Source organism: Lupinus angustifolius, chromosome LG10, assembly GCF_001865875.1.
Source record: "Lupinus angustifolius cultivar Tanjil chromosome LG10, LupAngTanjil_v1.0, whole genome shotgun sequence".
In the NCBI taxonomy this organism is placed as follows: Eukaryota; Viridiplantae; Streptophyta; class Magnoliopsida; order Fabales; family Fabaceae; genus Lupinus; species Lupinus angustifolius.
This window is the reverse complement of record NC_032018.1, coordinates 5,502,061-5,517,864: the sequence shown is the minus strand read 5'-3', so window position 1 is coordinate 5,517,864 and position 15,804 is coordinate 5,502,061. Positions and strand designations below refer to the sequence as shown.

Sequence of the window (15,804 nt, the reverse complement as noted above, 5' to 3'; positions counted from 1 at the left end):
TAAAATAGATATAATATTTTGTTTCTGTTTTCATTAATTGTTACTATGATGCAGCGAAAATAAATATAGTGAAGTTCTTTAAACATTCAAGAACACATTTTAAAACATCATTCAGGATCGAATTAAAATTAATGGAAAACTATAAGTTCTTCAACACAGTGCTCTGATACCACATGTAAACTTTATTTGAAGTCATGTATAAAATGTATAAATGGATCTTAAGAAATCATAGTTTTCACATCCATAAGAATAGTTACAAATTACTAACCTTTCCCTATGGCGATACGATCCTCCATTTAGTTGTTGTTTGGTGTTCTTGGTTTATAGAGTAACTTTTCTATCTCCTTCCCGTTCTTACTATGCTCTTCCTTAAGTGATGGCTGATAGAGCAATCTTTATGGGCAGAGATAGGGACAATGTTTATGGTCCTTTTTCTTGTTAGTATAGTGCTTCCATCAAGCACTATATATAGGCTCTTTTCCAAGAGTCTTAACATTTCATTGATGACTCTTCATCCAAGAGTTATGACATGAAACAATGAAATGATATATCCATTCATGTCACAAGAGGCATATTTCTTACATGTTAGTGAACTATTTTTTGATTAATCAATTTTAGTGGGTTTATTCCATTCTCTATGTATGTTGCTCTTAATTTTGTTATCTCTATCTTTATTTTTATTTTTCTCTTTACAATTTTATTTTAAATATTATAGTTTTATCAATCTCAAGCATACATTATTTTGATTCTCTATTTAAGAGGACATAAAAACTAACTTTATGCTCAATTTTTTATTCTTCTGAGTTTAAAATATATATAATGTTTATAAGAGATAATGAACTTCTTTGTGCTTAGGAATATTTGTAATTTCTTGATAGATTTGTTATGTTAAATTTTCTATCATGTTTTTTGGGAATTCATACATGAGAAAATAACTAATTTTTACATTTAAAATTTATATATATTCTAATAATTTCATATGTTAGTTTTGTATAAATCATAATCCTGCCCCTCTAAAGTTATGATCAAGATCCGTCACTGTATATAATCATATATATATATATATATATACACATATATTATATAATTAATTAAAATATGTGAATAACTTACTTATCAATATTATGTTTTGCATAATGTAAGAAGAATTGTTGTGTACTGTGCAGTTACGTTCTTTACTGCATTGTTTTTTTTTTTTAATTTCTTATAGCTGACTAGTTTAACCAATTGGGTTATTCCTGTTTTACAAGGTCTAACCCGGTTGGACCGGTTTTCCCACGACCTAAAATGACTTGGAAATGATCATGGTTTTCAGGGTGTACGTGACCGTCTATTTAAGCGGGTGACGGTTGGACCGTCTGGTCTGGTCCAGTCGCAATAACCTTGGTACTAAGTAATAATTTTTATACACTTCATTTTGTAGAATTAAAATGTCTTTTTTGTGTTGTATTTACTTTATATTATATATATTTTTTGTCTTTATTAGAATATGCAACTTATAATTAATATGTTTGAGGTGGTTACATTGGACTATATGATTTTTTTTAAATTTAAAAATTGAAGGGCAAAATAGGACTATATAAATTATACCGTGGTGGTGGTTATACAATGTTTTGGCTTTATATATAAGTAGTGTGTACAGGCACTTCGTGCCTGCCGGTCAATATTATATGGTACTACGTATTCAATTTTTATATATTTTATTTTTAGAATTAGAATGTATTTGTTATAATTTTTATGTATTTATGATAATGTTCAATTTAATGTGAAAGATATAATTAATTAATGTGTTGGTGATGTTTATTTATGAGTATATGGTCTTTTTGTAAAAATTAAATAATATGAATGATAAAAATAGGAGATAGAAATTATACTATGTTTTGCCTTTATAGTAAGTATAGATAACATAGTAACTCTAACCGTACATAAACAAGTTTTCTTTGTTTAGATATTATTGAATATCCTTACCATGCCATTAATGTGACTTTTTATACTAAAAAATAACAACTTGTTTGAGTAATGTTAGGCAGTTAGGAGTAGCTTAGTATAAATTAAAACTTAAAATAACTAATTGCACCAGCCGGGAATCGAACTCAGGTCTATATTGTGGCAGGGTACTATTCTACCACTAGACCACTGGTGCCTTGATATTTGGTTAGCATATGGTTAGTTCATGTCTCCAATTTTAATATCTACACTATATTTTTTTGATCGTTACATTTCTAAATATTTTAACATATATTAATAGTACTGAATATAGATTACAAATTTAGTGCATCGATTTAAAAATAAAATAAGAGTGTAAATATTTGGGTCTAGATAGGTTTTGCTTTAAAAAAAGTCTAATTCAACCCAACCATAAAATATAAGAAAATAAGCCATATGACATATTCCTACCTTTAAAAGAAAAATGACATATATCATCTTTAACAAAGAATTTCATGGTTAAAGATAAAGTTATTGACCCTAAAAAATTAAGACTACTAACACTCTCACAGTTCTATACATTTTCTTCATCTCCATTCCTTAATCATAAATTTTTTAAATGGATATTTAAAAGCCTAGTTGATTATTAGTAGATAAACTTAACTCATCCTATAACTAATTAAGAAACTTTTAATATTATGGAGATCACTTGTCCTCATTCAAGTCTCACTTGGTATCCACATTCAATTAAAAAATTAACTTAATTAAAAAATATTATAATAACATAAATTAATATTTTCATATTATTCTATATAGTTTGATTAGCTAGGTATATGAGACAAAATTATCTTGGGACAGATAATCCTTTTGCTATTCATATAACCAATCAAAACTACTCTAATTAAATAGACAACTTTACATTACATGGCCAGTTTCTCATGTTGTATAATTTTTTTATTTTAAAAAAATTGAGAACGTGGTTAGTAATTCATTTAAATTTATCACCAAATCAATAATCAACCAAACCAAACACAATTAATATAAGTTTTATAAGCATCATGTTTGAGATTTGATCCTTCCATAGACAGAGAAAAATATTATCAATAAAAGGAAAATTCCCTTATAGAATACTAGCGTGTCGACCGGCACTCCGTGCCGATCGACCCGCATTCTTATTTTTTTTCTATATAAGTTATAAGTATAAAAAATGAAACATATAAGTTCAATAGAAAATGTAAATTTAAGAATATAAGATGTAATAATTGATATGATATACACAAAACTTTTATAAATTTCTCGTGCATCTAATAATCATTATTGAGTTGTTGGATATATTTTTTCATGTGCTATTGTTTTATATTTGAGTTGAGAAAGAGATAAGATAAAAAAGAATGTGTGGATGGGTAATAATGTATTGATAAAAAAATGAAAGCAAAATGTGTAAGTTTTCATTTATTAAGGAAATGTTAAAAATGATAAAAATGGAATTTAAAAATTATACCATGGTAGTTATTACTTGTTTTGGCTTTATTAATAGTATAGACTAATGTGTACACGCACTTCGTGCCTGTTGGCGAATATTGTATAATACTACATATTCAATTTTTATATATTTCATTTTTTTGAATTAAAATGTATTTGTTATGTTTGGTGTACTTTATATTTTTTTGTGTGTTTATGATAATGTTTAATTTAAGGTGAGATATATGGTTAATTAATATATTGGTGGTAGTTACTTAGGATTACATAGTTTTTTTGTAAAAATTAAATAATATTAAGGGCAATATAGGAAATGAAAATTACACCATGAAGGAAGTTATTTCAAGTTTTGGCTTTATATATAGTATAGATTATATATGGTTCTAGTTTTATAGTATGATCACAATGAATTATTAATTTAATAATATGTATTGTTGGATATTTCAAGTGCGAAGAAAAGTCTTATATTGTATAGAAATGAATGAGTTGAAAAATATATAAGTGGATAAACATATAACTCTTATGCCTTAAGGTTTTGAGTTAAGAAGTGATGTTAAATTCACTTATATGATTCTTTCACGTAGTCCGTGAAAGAATGTTATAGCTTATGAATAAAAATCTTCCAACAAGTGGTATCAGAGCTTATAGCTTGATGACTCAACTAAATGTTGAAGCAGCAAGTGGTCAATCCTAGAGTCAGAAATCTTCCTGATTGGAGTCAAGGCAACATGTTCGGTTGATGACAAGAGAAGTCAACGACGATACAAATAGATATGAGAGCTAAGCTTTAGTGCATCTGATACTTGAAGGGGAGTAAATCACATTTGAGAGAGAAAAGCTCGGTATTCTAAGTGTGAAGAAGAAGTATCAGATTGTGTAGAAATGGATAAGTTAAAAACATATAAATATATGAACTCATAAATATAATATTTTAAAATTTTGGATCAAGATATAATGTTAACTTTACTTATATAATTATTTCAGATAGCTTATAGAAGAATATTTTATTTGATGATGGAAAATCTTCCAACAAATACATAGATATTAAACAAATAGGAACCTTTAGCATAGATTGTACGCATTTCCTTTTTCCTTTCCTTTTTGACCCTAACATAAGCATATAAAGAGAATGCCATGGGATGTAGATTCTTTTTCTTTATCCTATGGCACAGCAGGTAGAGTATTAATTACAGAACATAAGATAATGCAAGGGGTGATTGATCTCAAAGAATCATTCCCCGTGCCACATTTGAGACCGGAGAATCATGTTTTGGAGGAATAATGCAACCTTACAAATACCAAAATGTTAGGTACTAAAATTCTTTCTAACATTGCTTTTAAATGGTTTAACATTGATATTGTCAATAAAGAGTGATACTTATTACTTAGACTTAAATCAACATCCACTAGTACTACAAACAAAATAAAGTATTTCCTCATACTAGAAGATAATTTGTCTCATTTGGTCAGTAAAAATATGACATGTGTATTATTTTGTCTAGTTTTAGAAATATTTTTGTAGAAAATGATTAAATATGACGCATGTCATGATTTCAATGACCGAAGGAGATAATTTATCTTCTCTTCTTTATTCTCTACTATAAAACAAGTGTTATTTGATGCCAACAATCATATATTTCTAAAACCGTAGCCTCATACTTGGTGAAGCTTCAAAATGGCTAAATTTGATTCTAAAGCCCTCCCTTCGAATCTGCCTATGATTGAAAAGAAAATAAGGGAAATATTGAGGAAAGCAGATAAAAATAAGGACAATTGTCTTAGCAGGGATGAGTTGAAGAAAGCTTTCAAGGATTTTGGTTCCTACTGGCCTGATTTGAGGTCCTATTTAGCTATGAAGAAAGCTGACACAAACCGTGATGGACATATTAGTGGAGAGGATGAACTTGACATGCTTGTTGATTATATCCTTGATTGCAAGTCTAAACATTACAAATTTTGAACTACATGTTCAAGCTCTCCATCATCCATGAAGAACAGGAGGAAGTAGTTATTCATGTGTTGCATGAAGGGTATCTCTTATATGTATCAACTTTGTTTTCCTTGTTTGATGTTTTTGTGTGTTTTTGGCACTGTTTTTCATAAGAATATAAGATGTGTAACAACCTTAATAATGCTATATTGTTATTGAAGAAATGTTATATGATATAAAATAATAGCAATCAGTTTTATGATGTTGATGTTTTGATTCAAAGACGTGGAATAATACGGTATTATTACTTCATGCTCATTCTATATTCTCTCACTGGTTAATGATAATAAGATCATTCAAATAATATATTTAGCTTCAATATTTCTGGGTCAAATAATCTTAAAATACATATGCACTTATAATTGACTCTTCAAAAAAGTAACATAAATGAATGATAAATGATACTGTTAAAATGTAGTAAAAGTTATGAAAATAAAGTTTTTTGATGAATTAAGAAGTGTATAAAAGAAAGCTTAAAGAAAGAAGAATGAAAAACAAGGATTGATAATATTCTTATTGAATGAATTGAATAAGAAGTGAGTCAATAAGGCTTATTTATACAAGAGAAAAGAAGAAAAGAAAACTTGTAAAACAAGTAACTAACATAAACCTACCTTGTTAATTCCTAACTTTCTAATCAACTATCATCTTTCAAAATAACTTATCATATATCTTTAATATCCCCATCAAGCTGGTTAGTGAAAATTTCCACTCTCCAACTTGGAATTGATTTGAAGCTTGATTTGAAGTAATAACAACGCTTAATCACTCATGGCAGAAGCTATATCATCAAACACTTATCCATCCATAGCAGAAGCTATATCTTTGCTTAACCACTATGGACAGAAGCTACCCATCCAATGTTTAACTATACATGACAGAAGTTATATTTGAGCTTAACCATCATGGATAGAAGCGAACCAATGATCGATGATCAAAGAGAGAGAGAACAGATCAGAATCTTGATCCTAATGAGATACTTCTATGATGAATAAGAAAGAGGGGTAAATGATGAAGAATAAGAAAATGATGTAATCTTGTATAGGATAAATTGGTCATGATACTCCATTTTGAAGAGCTTGAGGATATCAAGAAGCTAGTTTATGCACTTGAAAAGAATTCTTGACCAAAAACAAACTCCTTTGATCTGAATTTGAAAGTCGATGAAGAAGTTGATAATGAAGAATTTAGGGCCAAATGTTGAAAAGAAACATTGGATGTTGAAGAACAACGCAAGAGCAATCAAAGAAATCAAGATAGTCTTGTCACATGCAGAATTGTCACCTATTAGAAACAAGATAACACTAATAAAGGTCATTGAGATGAAAAAGAAAGCATCACCATGTTCTTGATTGTTGAAGTTTTCCATGAAATCCTTCATGGAACCATAAGCGGAAGCTATCAAAAGATAATTATGCTCTGATACCATGTTAAAATATGGTAAGAGCCACGAAAAGAAAGCTTCTTGATGAATCAAAAAGTCTATAAAAGAAAGCTTAAAGAAGCTTAAAGAAATAAGAATGAGAAACAAAGATTGAGAAATAATGAATTGAATTGATTAAATAAGAAGTGAGACAATATGACTTATATATACAAGAGAAAAGAAGAAAAGAAAACTTGTAAAGCAAGTAACTAACATAAACCTAACTTGTTAATTCCTAACTTTCTAACCATCTATTATATTTTAATATGACTTTAATAGATATACTAATTGTATATATAAACTTTTACACTGATAAATATTAAACTCTATCTCATACAGGTTTCACAATAATTAAAATTAGTTTTATAATCAATGAGTAACAAGACAATTGTACAAATAATTTCTTATGGAGTTATTGGTGACACGTTCTTTTATATTGTAGTTTCATTTCTGCTATCTAAGAACTATTGTATGGTTTAAGTTCTGTTGAATTATGAAATTAAACATATGCATCATAAACTTTAAAAAAAATTGTTACCTTAAAGGGAAATTAACCTTCTCTATAATGTCCTAAGTTTAGGTTCAGCAATCATGGTTATTCCCTTAGAGATAATCTAGTTATTTATAATCTCAGTATTCAAATATGGAGATAGAGGATTTTCTTTTGAAGGCTGAAGAGGAATAATATACACCAAATTCTACTATATATGCATATTGTTTTTGTACACATTTTTCAACCTTATTAATAGCCTATAACACGTAGAGAACATAACACATACACAAAAATAATGTACAAATGGAATACAACATAACAAAATAGTCATGATGTAAGGCAAATGTACAACATTAATAGTTAACCAAATCTAAATTGACAAAACTGATTGGCAAGCATCATTTTCCATATACACCAACATGACATTCAACAAAAAGGGCTGAAAAGCCATGCAAAAACATTACATGGTATAATGCTATAATTTTATGAAGATGTCCAAGACATTAGAACTTGGACAGAAGAACCATCTATGATGGTCCATGTTCTAACTATTGCATCACATCTTCAAGATTAGTAGTCATGCAATACACCTATAAAGCTTCTGAACTCTGATCAAATCAAAGGAACAACTCAAGTTAAAAACCAAATTAAAAAGGTGTAAGTATTTTGTACTAAAGCTTTAAAATCCTACACTAGAGTCTAAATGGATTATGTGCAGCAATATATCAAATTTACCTATGTAATTCTATGTGCAGCACAGTAAGCACCCATCCTAACCAGACCAAGATATTTGAGCAATACATTCCACAAGGCCCTATCAAATATTTATAAGAGAAGGGGTATCTTCCAGTAATTCCATGAATTGAAATCCTCCTGCAACCGATATTCAGCAAGAACAACACGAAAAAGTAAGTTACATCACAAATAAATCCTAACATCAGATTCACATTTTCCCTCCAGACAAATATAAAACAATCAACCGGCATGCCAAACTAAGTAGACCACAGTCCCCCACTTGTGCCAGTTTTTGGTTGAAGGGGACGGAGGTAGTTGATATTATGAAGGAGACAAAAAGAAAACATAAGGAAGCTGCATAGTTAGACCTGCTCAGACGAATATGTAGGTGGGAACATTCCATTCACGATAGCATGAAGAGAAGTGTATGATTTTGTGTCAAGATAATGGTTTACAACAATCTCTCCCTGAAAATTAGGACATAAGGATGGATTTTGGCAACCTTAAACATTCAGGAACTTTAAGCATTTAGATATTTTTAAAAAGTATGGAAGATTTATTACCCTGGGATTAATAATGAAGATTTTTCCTTTTGGGATTCCAACTTTAAGGTAGCTGAGTTCATCTGTATCTCTATTTCCGAAACCAGCATAGAATGGATTGCAATCAGGAGGAAAAAGTGCCCTGATGTCCTGGACACATCAAGATCTTAACTTATCTTAAATAACAGGATGACCATGCTAAAAGTATTAAAATTGCGTCAACTTTAATACCCGTTGGTGGGAACCTTACCTCTAAACATGCAATTTTGAATTCATGAGGAGTCCTCCGGATAACTGAAAAATAAAAAAGAAATGTGTCACTGTCCAAATAATATAAAGGCATAATCAGGCCATTTCATACCCAATCATAATTCAAATTATGAAAGCTTGTCCATAAACAAAAGTTTTATTTTAAGAACCAATTTATGTAGAGATAAAAAATGAAAAGTAACTAAGAGAAAGAAATAATTCGATTTGTTGTAAGAGAAGTTGTAGAATTTGAAATGTTCAAATAACTCTAGTGGTCCATAAAATTCATCCGATCCAATAATAATATTTTCCTTATTCATTTATGATTATGAACCATTTTTACAAAGATAGTCTGCACTGTGTGTATCTTCATGCGAAACATGATGTGTATCAGAGGTAAACTAGAAGTTTCAGTTTTTTTGGTTTTCCTATGCGTTCAGTTTTCCAATTCTTCACATTTCTACTATTTTTGAAGATTCATAGTATAGCCTTCCTTAGGTTATAGTATAAAGGCTATCTGCAGTTTTAGGTAAAAGAATGACACTAGTCCAGACTCCAGTTTTAATTAAACCTTCACAGTTTGAAATGGAGGTAGCCTATACTTCATCTCAACATTTTTGTACCCAAAAAAATACATAACTAGTCCTATACAAGTGAGGAGGGAAAGTTATCATGCACAGTAAGAAGAAACAAAAAAGAAAGACAAGAAGACTAGTTACCTTCTCGATATAGAGAAGGAAAAACTCCGTCGGGGGAAATAACAACAGGACCATCCGGTAAGACTTTCCCATCCTGCAAAATGACAAAACAAATAGGATAAAGTAAACTGCTTTATTTTGGTGTCTTTTTGGGTCCATTCTTGATTTAAAATTGGTTTTAAAGTTATGCATTACCTGATTAAGGTTGAATAGGAATTGTCTAGTGCGATAGGCCTGAGAGATAGCACGGGCACTGAGAAAAAGGAGTTGGTAGCCATTATCCTGTAAAGTGTGAAATAGACAATGGGAAATCCCACAAACAATACCCCGTTAAAGAATGAAATAAAAAAGAAAGACCAGAAGATTAATCAATCATTAGAATGGCTGAACATGAAAAATAGAAATAAAAAAAGGTGTGGCCTTCATTTGTTTTGAGCCCACCAGTTCAAGAACATTGCCCACAGGCATTATGTATGAATATGATCAGTGAATTCAAGATTTAACCACAGAACAAAAAACAATCACATTGTAGTAGTCTCATAATATTTAAACACATGAACAACATAAAACAAACCTGGATAGCTGAGAATAAATGTGCAACGCCTGTCTGTGACCAGTCAACTCCGACCAAAGGCATGAACTGACCTAGAACATCTGACCTGTAAGAAGTGAAATAAGAGAAAGAAATTAACATTATCACGCAACAAAGTAAATAAAACTAGTGCCAAAAACAAAAGAGAAGTGGATGTTATGAACACTAATAGGCAAAGGTAATCAAATGAGTCTGAGGTTAAAAATTTCGAAAAACCATATGAAGGAAATTAAGCAGAAAGGTAATCAAATGAGAAAGAAAAAAAGAACAGAATAAGGTTCATATGCTTTTAGAGCAGCAAACAACTGAACGAACAGATGACGCTAATCCTGGTATGATGGTATCCCATTAGCACTATAAAGTATAAACTAAACACCCGTGTCTATTTTTCTTGAGGTAATAACAGGAAATGAGGAAAAGCATCACACTAGGGTCAACAGAAACAGGATTTATGGAGCGTTCATTGTTTTTTCAGAACAGTAAAAGTATCATAGAGCAGAAGTTTACATAGCACAAAAGATCCAATCCTGCCATATATCTGAAGAACATGTTTTGTGTGATATGCATTGCCCTTGATTAGAAAAACCCTGAATTCAGAAGCTCTTGAGAAATGCATCATATGTCGAGTTATTGTTGTTGGCATAGACACAGAATTTTATTGAGCAAAAATAAATTGGTACAATCAGTGACAAGATTATAACAAGATTGCCGATGAGCACTTTTTCCGAAGACATCAAGTATAGCAAGAGAAGATCAAATCAAAAATAAAAAGGAAAGAAACTATCAAAACTCAAAAGAATAGATATTAACCAGTACTCTGTAAGAGTATAATAACTACTTGGAAAATAGTTTCCTTTTAAGATAATAATAGAATAGATCCTCACCTTGTAATTGTCCCATCCACATCTGAAATCACTATACGAGTGTTCCATTTCCACAAATATATTCGAGCATCAACCTTATAGCCAAACAATAAAATACAATGAAATAGCGATAGTAATACAAGAGAGATTTCATATGAAGAAACAAAGATAAAAGGAGAGGAAAGCAAGACTCAAGTAATAAAAATAAATAAAAGAAATTCATAATCAATAACCTGCCGCGTCCCAAATGTAGTTGTAGAGAAACTGAAAGTTACTATGTTCCTCCCTTCCTTCAGATTCAAGGATGCTAGCTGTTCAGATGTTGGGGTTTTTGCCCTAAGCTTCTTAGCTGGATATCGTCTTTGACCCAAATTGACAGTTCGAGATTTTTGAAACTTTTGTGGGTTTCCAACAGCCGCAATATCATACACCATACCAACATCAGAATGAGAACAGTCCCTAACCTAAAGAAGAACTTTCATGTAACAGTATCAAACAAAACAGAACACACTATTTACATTTTTTTCTTTGTTTTGCTTACTCTTGTTGTGTTGACATATAAAAGGTCCAATAATCTTATAAAGAAGAATTCAATATCGTTTACCTCAGGTACCACTACAGTTACAGTGCGTAAGACATCATCAGCATGGACTTGGACTTGTCCAAGTTCTCTGCTAGAAAGGCACTGCACCTCTTGCAATTCAGGCCTAGTTACTTCCCTCACATTCGTGCCACGCTCGCTATCATCTGCAAAGTTAATCCTCCTCCTTGAAACTTGGTTTTCATTTACTACAAGATTTTCCACAACATTATCCGGGATGCTGAAAGATGACGGATTTATTCCACCCTTTTCCTTGCCATGTTTTTCGGGAACTTGAAAGCTAGACTTGGAATTCAAGCCATCTTGGCCATTGCAAGAATAACCTTCCTCCATTTTACTTTGGTATACATCATTATCCAAGTTATCGCCACATTTCCTTTTACTCTCTCTATGAGGCAGTTGATCATAGGTAAGATTGGTGGACCACTTTAGCTCCAACAGATCGGCCACAATCTCAGCACGTTCCATTAACTCTACCCCATCTTCACTTTCCCTTTTCAGTGACCTTCGACCAAATACAAATCCAAGTATTCGTGAACGGCGAGAACCAGTCCTCTCCACAATCTTGTCATTGTTTATATCAACCAGAGCTGCAGATTTTGACTTGTCCGAGTCAAAATTATAACTTTTGGACCTAAAATGCACTCTACTACCCTGTGGTTGACCATCATCTATATCATCACCGGAAGACGATGAACACAACATCGATTCTTCCTCTTCTTCACTGACAAAGAAAGCTTCTCCTTTATGATTCACATACAAGTGGAAATCAGGTTCCACACCATTAACACTGATACTGACCTGAACCTTTTCATTTGGCTTCAAAACACTGTGGAGTTTCCCAAATCTAACATACCAAGGAGAGGATTTAAAGCTCCCATCTTTCTGCTGAACAACAACAATATCCACAGCACCACCAAATGGGAAAAAGGGTCCTGAAACCCTGTAAGCACCATAGCTAAGGTACCTTCTCACCGCTTGCATCATCAACAATTATTTTAAATCCAAATTCTCACACACAATCATTCCAATCAAAACCCAGATGGGTGTGTCTTAATTCCCTTAATAAGATAGGGGGAAAATTAAACTTTCTTAACTCTAATGATATGGGTATGAATCAATTTTTACCAAAAGAACATAGATCCAGAGTGATTAGAGATCAAAGCACCGACCAACAGAACTGAAATAAGGAACCGCCAATTGAGAGAATATTCGGTTTGAATGATTCGGATGTGCCAAAAAAACAGTAACAATCATCAAATATATTAAGGTTTGGATTATTTTTAATAGAGATATTTAAGGAAATTGTTGAATTTGATCTATAATATAATCCAATCACATAAATATTGAAGGCATGAAAATGACATGGATGATGAAAACTCACACAGTGCAGGGAACTTGGAAGTGAAAGTGGGGCCCAGATTAATGCAGTGCAATGCAAGCTACGATGATATCAACCAACACTTATTGCTTTTCCAGATTTCGCGGTTTTGTGTGGTACTAAGGTAGCACACAAAAATACAATGGTTTTTCTACTTGGTGTTTATACTTTATTGTCACGTATTCAATTTTCTTGGGGCAGACGTGTACTTATTTTTTTCTGGTACTATCGCTCCCAGAAAAAGAATTAATAGCTTACAGAGCTAACTTTCAAAAGAATTAATAGCTGGCTGGAGATTTTACCAAGTTGGACTAGAACATAACAAACATTATAAATTTCTTTGATAGTATAGTATTTCCTGTTGTGCATCTTAATTTGGAACCATACTCCTCTCCATTTTCGAGAGGACAATTAGATTTTTAAACGTATATTCAAGGGCATAAATGTAATTCAGTATAAGTTAAAGGGACAAAAATGTCTTTATTTTTTGGTTCTCATGTATATTTTCACCTTACTGTCCTCTCTTCCCATCATTAGAGAGGAGTCTGGCTCTCTTATTTGAGTCTAATATTATATTACATTCTTAAGAATCCAATACTGCATGTGAAATCAATGATTATGAAATACAAGTAGGAAAACAATTATCTCTTACACTTTATCATCACATTGTTACTAGATTCCCCTAAGCCTGTGAACCACATTAATTATTTTAATTGTATGATAAAATGTAAAGAATCCTGTAATGGGTAACTAAGAGTATTGCCAACTTGGTAACTGTATTAACATTTAAGCTTATCTTCTTTTGCAATTGAATTTTTGCAGTGGGCAATTGCAGCTTGAATAGCTGCATGCAACTCTTCCATGGCTATCACTAGCAGGAGAAAGAGTTGTTGTTGCAAGCAAAAGTCCACTGTTTGTTGGAGAAGTCCTCATTGATGCTGGTGCTGAAAATTGTCCCTTCCAACCTCTCAAATCTTGCTTATTCTATTGAGTTACATTCGCACAATAAGAATAAGATTGTGACTGTCCATGGAGTCTAACTTTCTCTCTTCCCCCTTTGAAAAGCACAATTCTTATGTACTTATTTAGTGCATGAATCAGATCAAACTTGAGCTTCCTTTGGTGATTCTCTTATACCCTTTATCCCTATCTTGACACCCTTTTTGCCATTTTGCTAAACCAAACAATGAGAAAGCAGGTTTGGACTTTTTGTTACTTTCTTCCTTGGTACCTATGTTGTTGCTTTCTATGTTGTTGTTTTTGTTGGTGTCTATAGTGATGTTGCTTTCTATGTTGTTGTTTTTGTTGGTGTCTATAGTGATGTTGCTTCTATTGCTCGTGCTGCAGCTAACATTATTGTTCTTGGTGAGACTTTCATCTTTTAATAACTCTCTGATTGGGAGGGTGAAGCTATCAGTGGAATTCGCCGAAGATGGAGGCAATGAAGGGAGGTCTGATAAGATGTGGAGAGGGAGCAAGTGACCATGGAAGAAAATATCATCAGCAGGAGATAAATCAACTGCAAGTGAAGAAGGTGGAGCTTTGGATTTATCATCTATGAATGTGGTGGAGGAAGAGTTGAGAGAGATTGTGAAGGAGAACTCTTGTTGATTTTCTTGCTTTAACTTTTCTCCTCCTTCAATTTGCTTTTTCACATTGTTTTCTATGTTCTCTTGGTGCTGATGGATTTCCATACAGTAAGATAGCCATGAATACTAATAATATTATGATTCAATATCTGAAAATCTTAGTCTTTAGTCTTTTCTTTTTAGTGGCGGGGGAGAAAGAGGCTTTGTAGTCTTTTCTTGTGTATGAATGTTAACAAACCAATAGAAATTAAAGATAAGGAATAGAAAATGATAGAGAATAGTATTTGTCAAAGTGCATGTGGCATGAAAACTAGACCGTGCATAGTATAGAAGAGCAATGTTGTAGGTATATACGGGAGCTCACTTTCGCCATACTTCACATACACAAAAAATATTGAGACTTAATGCTATACACTATGGTGCTATAGTTTAAATAGTAAAACACAACATTCTCTTTTATAGAAACCCATCCTCATATGTTTTATATAACATGTTTGCAAAATGAGAGTAAGTTTCCACTAACAGTCATGTTACTTCTCTAGGATTTATTCTGTTATAGATTTGATATTTTCTACCTAAAAGTGTGATATTTTACAATGTAAGACGTGTTAAGTCGTCTGTGAAGAGTTCAGTCTTCATTGTGAGGACAGAAAATCAGTACACAACTCTGTATTGGTGCCCCTTAAAACTGTTGATAGATTGCCCATTGTTTTCTACCTGAATGATCGTGCCTAAAGCCCTAAATTATGAAGTCATAATCTCAGTGTTTTTATATTTAGTCTATCTTTGCTATCAATAATAATAACCGTGGAAGTTATTCCTCATTTTCATGAACTATATCCCAACAATATAGTAATGGTTCTTCAGCAAAAAAATGACAGTCAACAGTGGAAAACTTAACCAAATCCACATAATAGAACCTTAGCATAACCGAATAATAATAATAGACACAAATTATAGGTACTATTATGTGGTTCCTCTTCCTTTTGGGTCCTGAATTCCAATAACATACATTAAAATTTGGAATTGTTACATAGTTAAACAGAATATACCATTGTATTTGAAAGCGAGTGAATACAATGGTGACAACATGGTAGAAATAATTCCAGGTCTTTGTTCCTGGTCATGCAAAAACTTGGAGGGAACTAACATGTACAAAAGGCCTAATGTTCATATGATAAAGAGAATTATCAAAATTGAATAGTACGTAAATAAATCATTCCAAATGCTAAATACACATCTA

The 15,804-nt window shown here is 31.7% G+C and overlaps 1 protein-coding gene and 1 pseudogene across 3 annotated transcripts; both read right to left on the bottom strand.

Moving 5' to 3' along the window:
• Positions 7,491–13,168, bottom strand: LOC109358710 (phosphatidate phosphatase PAH2-like). Of its 3 annotated transcripts, none has more exons than XR_002108999.1 (12): positions 11,595–13,166; positions 11,224–11,454; positions 11,012–11,085; positions 10,110–10,194; positions 9,731–9,817; positions 9,557–9,629; positions 8,839–8,882; positions 8,610–8,738; positions 8,415–8,513; positions 8,047–8,184; positions 7,816–7,919; positions 7,491–7,617 (listed from the first exon to the last, which is right to left on the bottom strand). XR_002108999.1 is itself a non-coding variant. In XM_019603113.1 (12 exons), the coding sequence occupies exons 1-10, from the start codon at positions 12,576–12,578 to the stop codon at positions 8,137–8,139; spliced, it is 1,854 nt and encodes a 617-aa protein (XP_019458658.1). In that variant the 5' UTR covers positions 12,579–13,168; the 3' UTR covers positions 7,504–7,919; positions 8,047–8,083; positions 8,125–8,136. The 3 variants fall into 3 exon arrangements, 1 of the variants encoding a protein (XP_019458658.1); XR_002108998.1 differs by having other exon boundaries at positions 7,504–7,919; positions 11,595–12,771; positions 12,976–13,166; XM_019603113.1 differs by having other exon boundaries at positions 7,504–7,919; positions 8,047–8,083; positions 8,125–8,184; positions 11,595–13,168.
• LOC109358152 lies at positions 13,711–14,908 on the bottom strand (annotated as a pseudogene).

What these genes read in the sequence shown, in the direction of transcription:
- LOC109358710 (XM_019603113.1), bottom strand. Translation starts at nt 12,578, where the DNA reads ATGATGCAAGCGGTGAGAAGGTACCTTAGCTATGGTGCTTACAGGGTT. An exon ending in TAACTGTAGTGGTACCTGAG is followed by an intron (nt 11,455 to 11,594) that starts GTAAACGATATT and finishes GTTCTTCTTTAG; the next exon opens with GTTAGGGACTGTTCTCATTC. An exon ending in TCTTCATTATTAATCCCAGG is followed by an intron (nt 8,514 to 8,609) that starts GTAATAAATCTT and finishes CCTAATTTTCAG; the next exon opens with GGAGAGATTGTTGTAAACCA.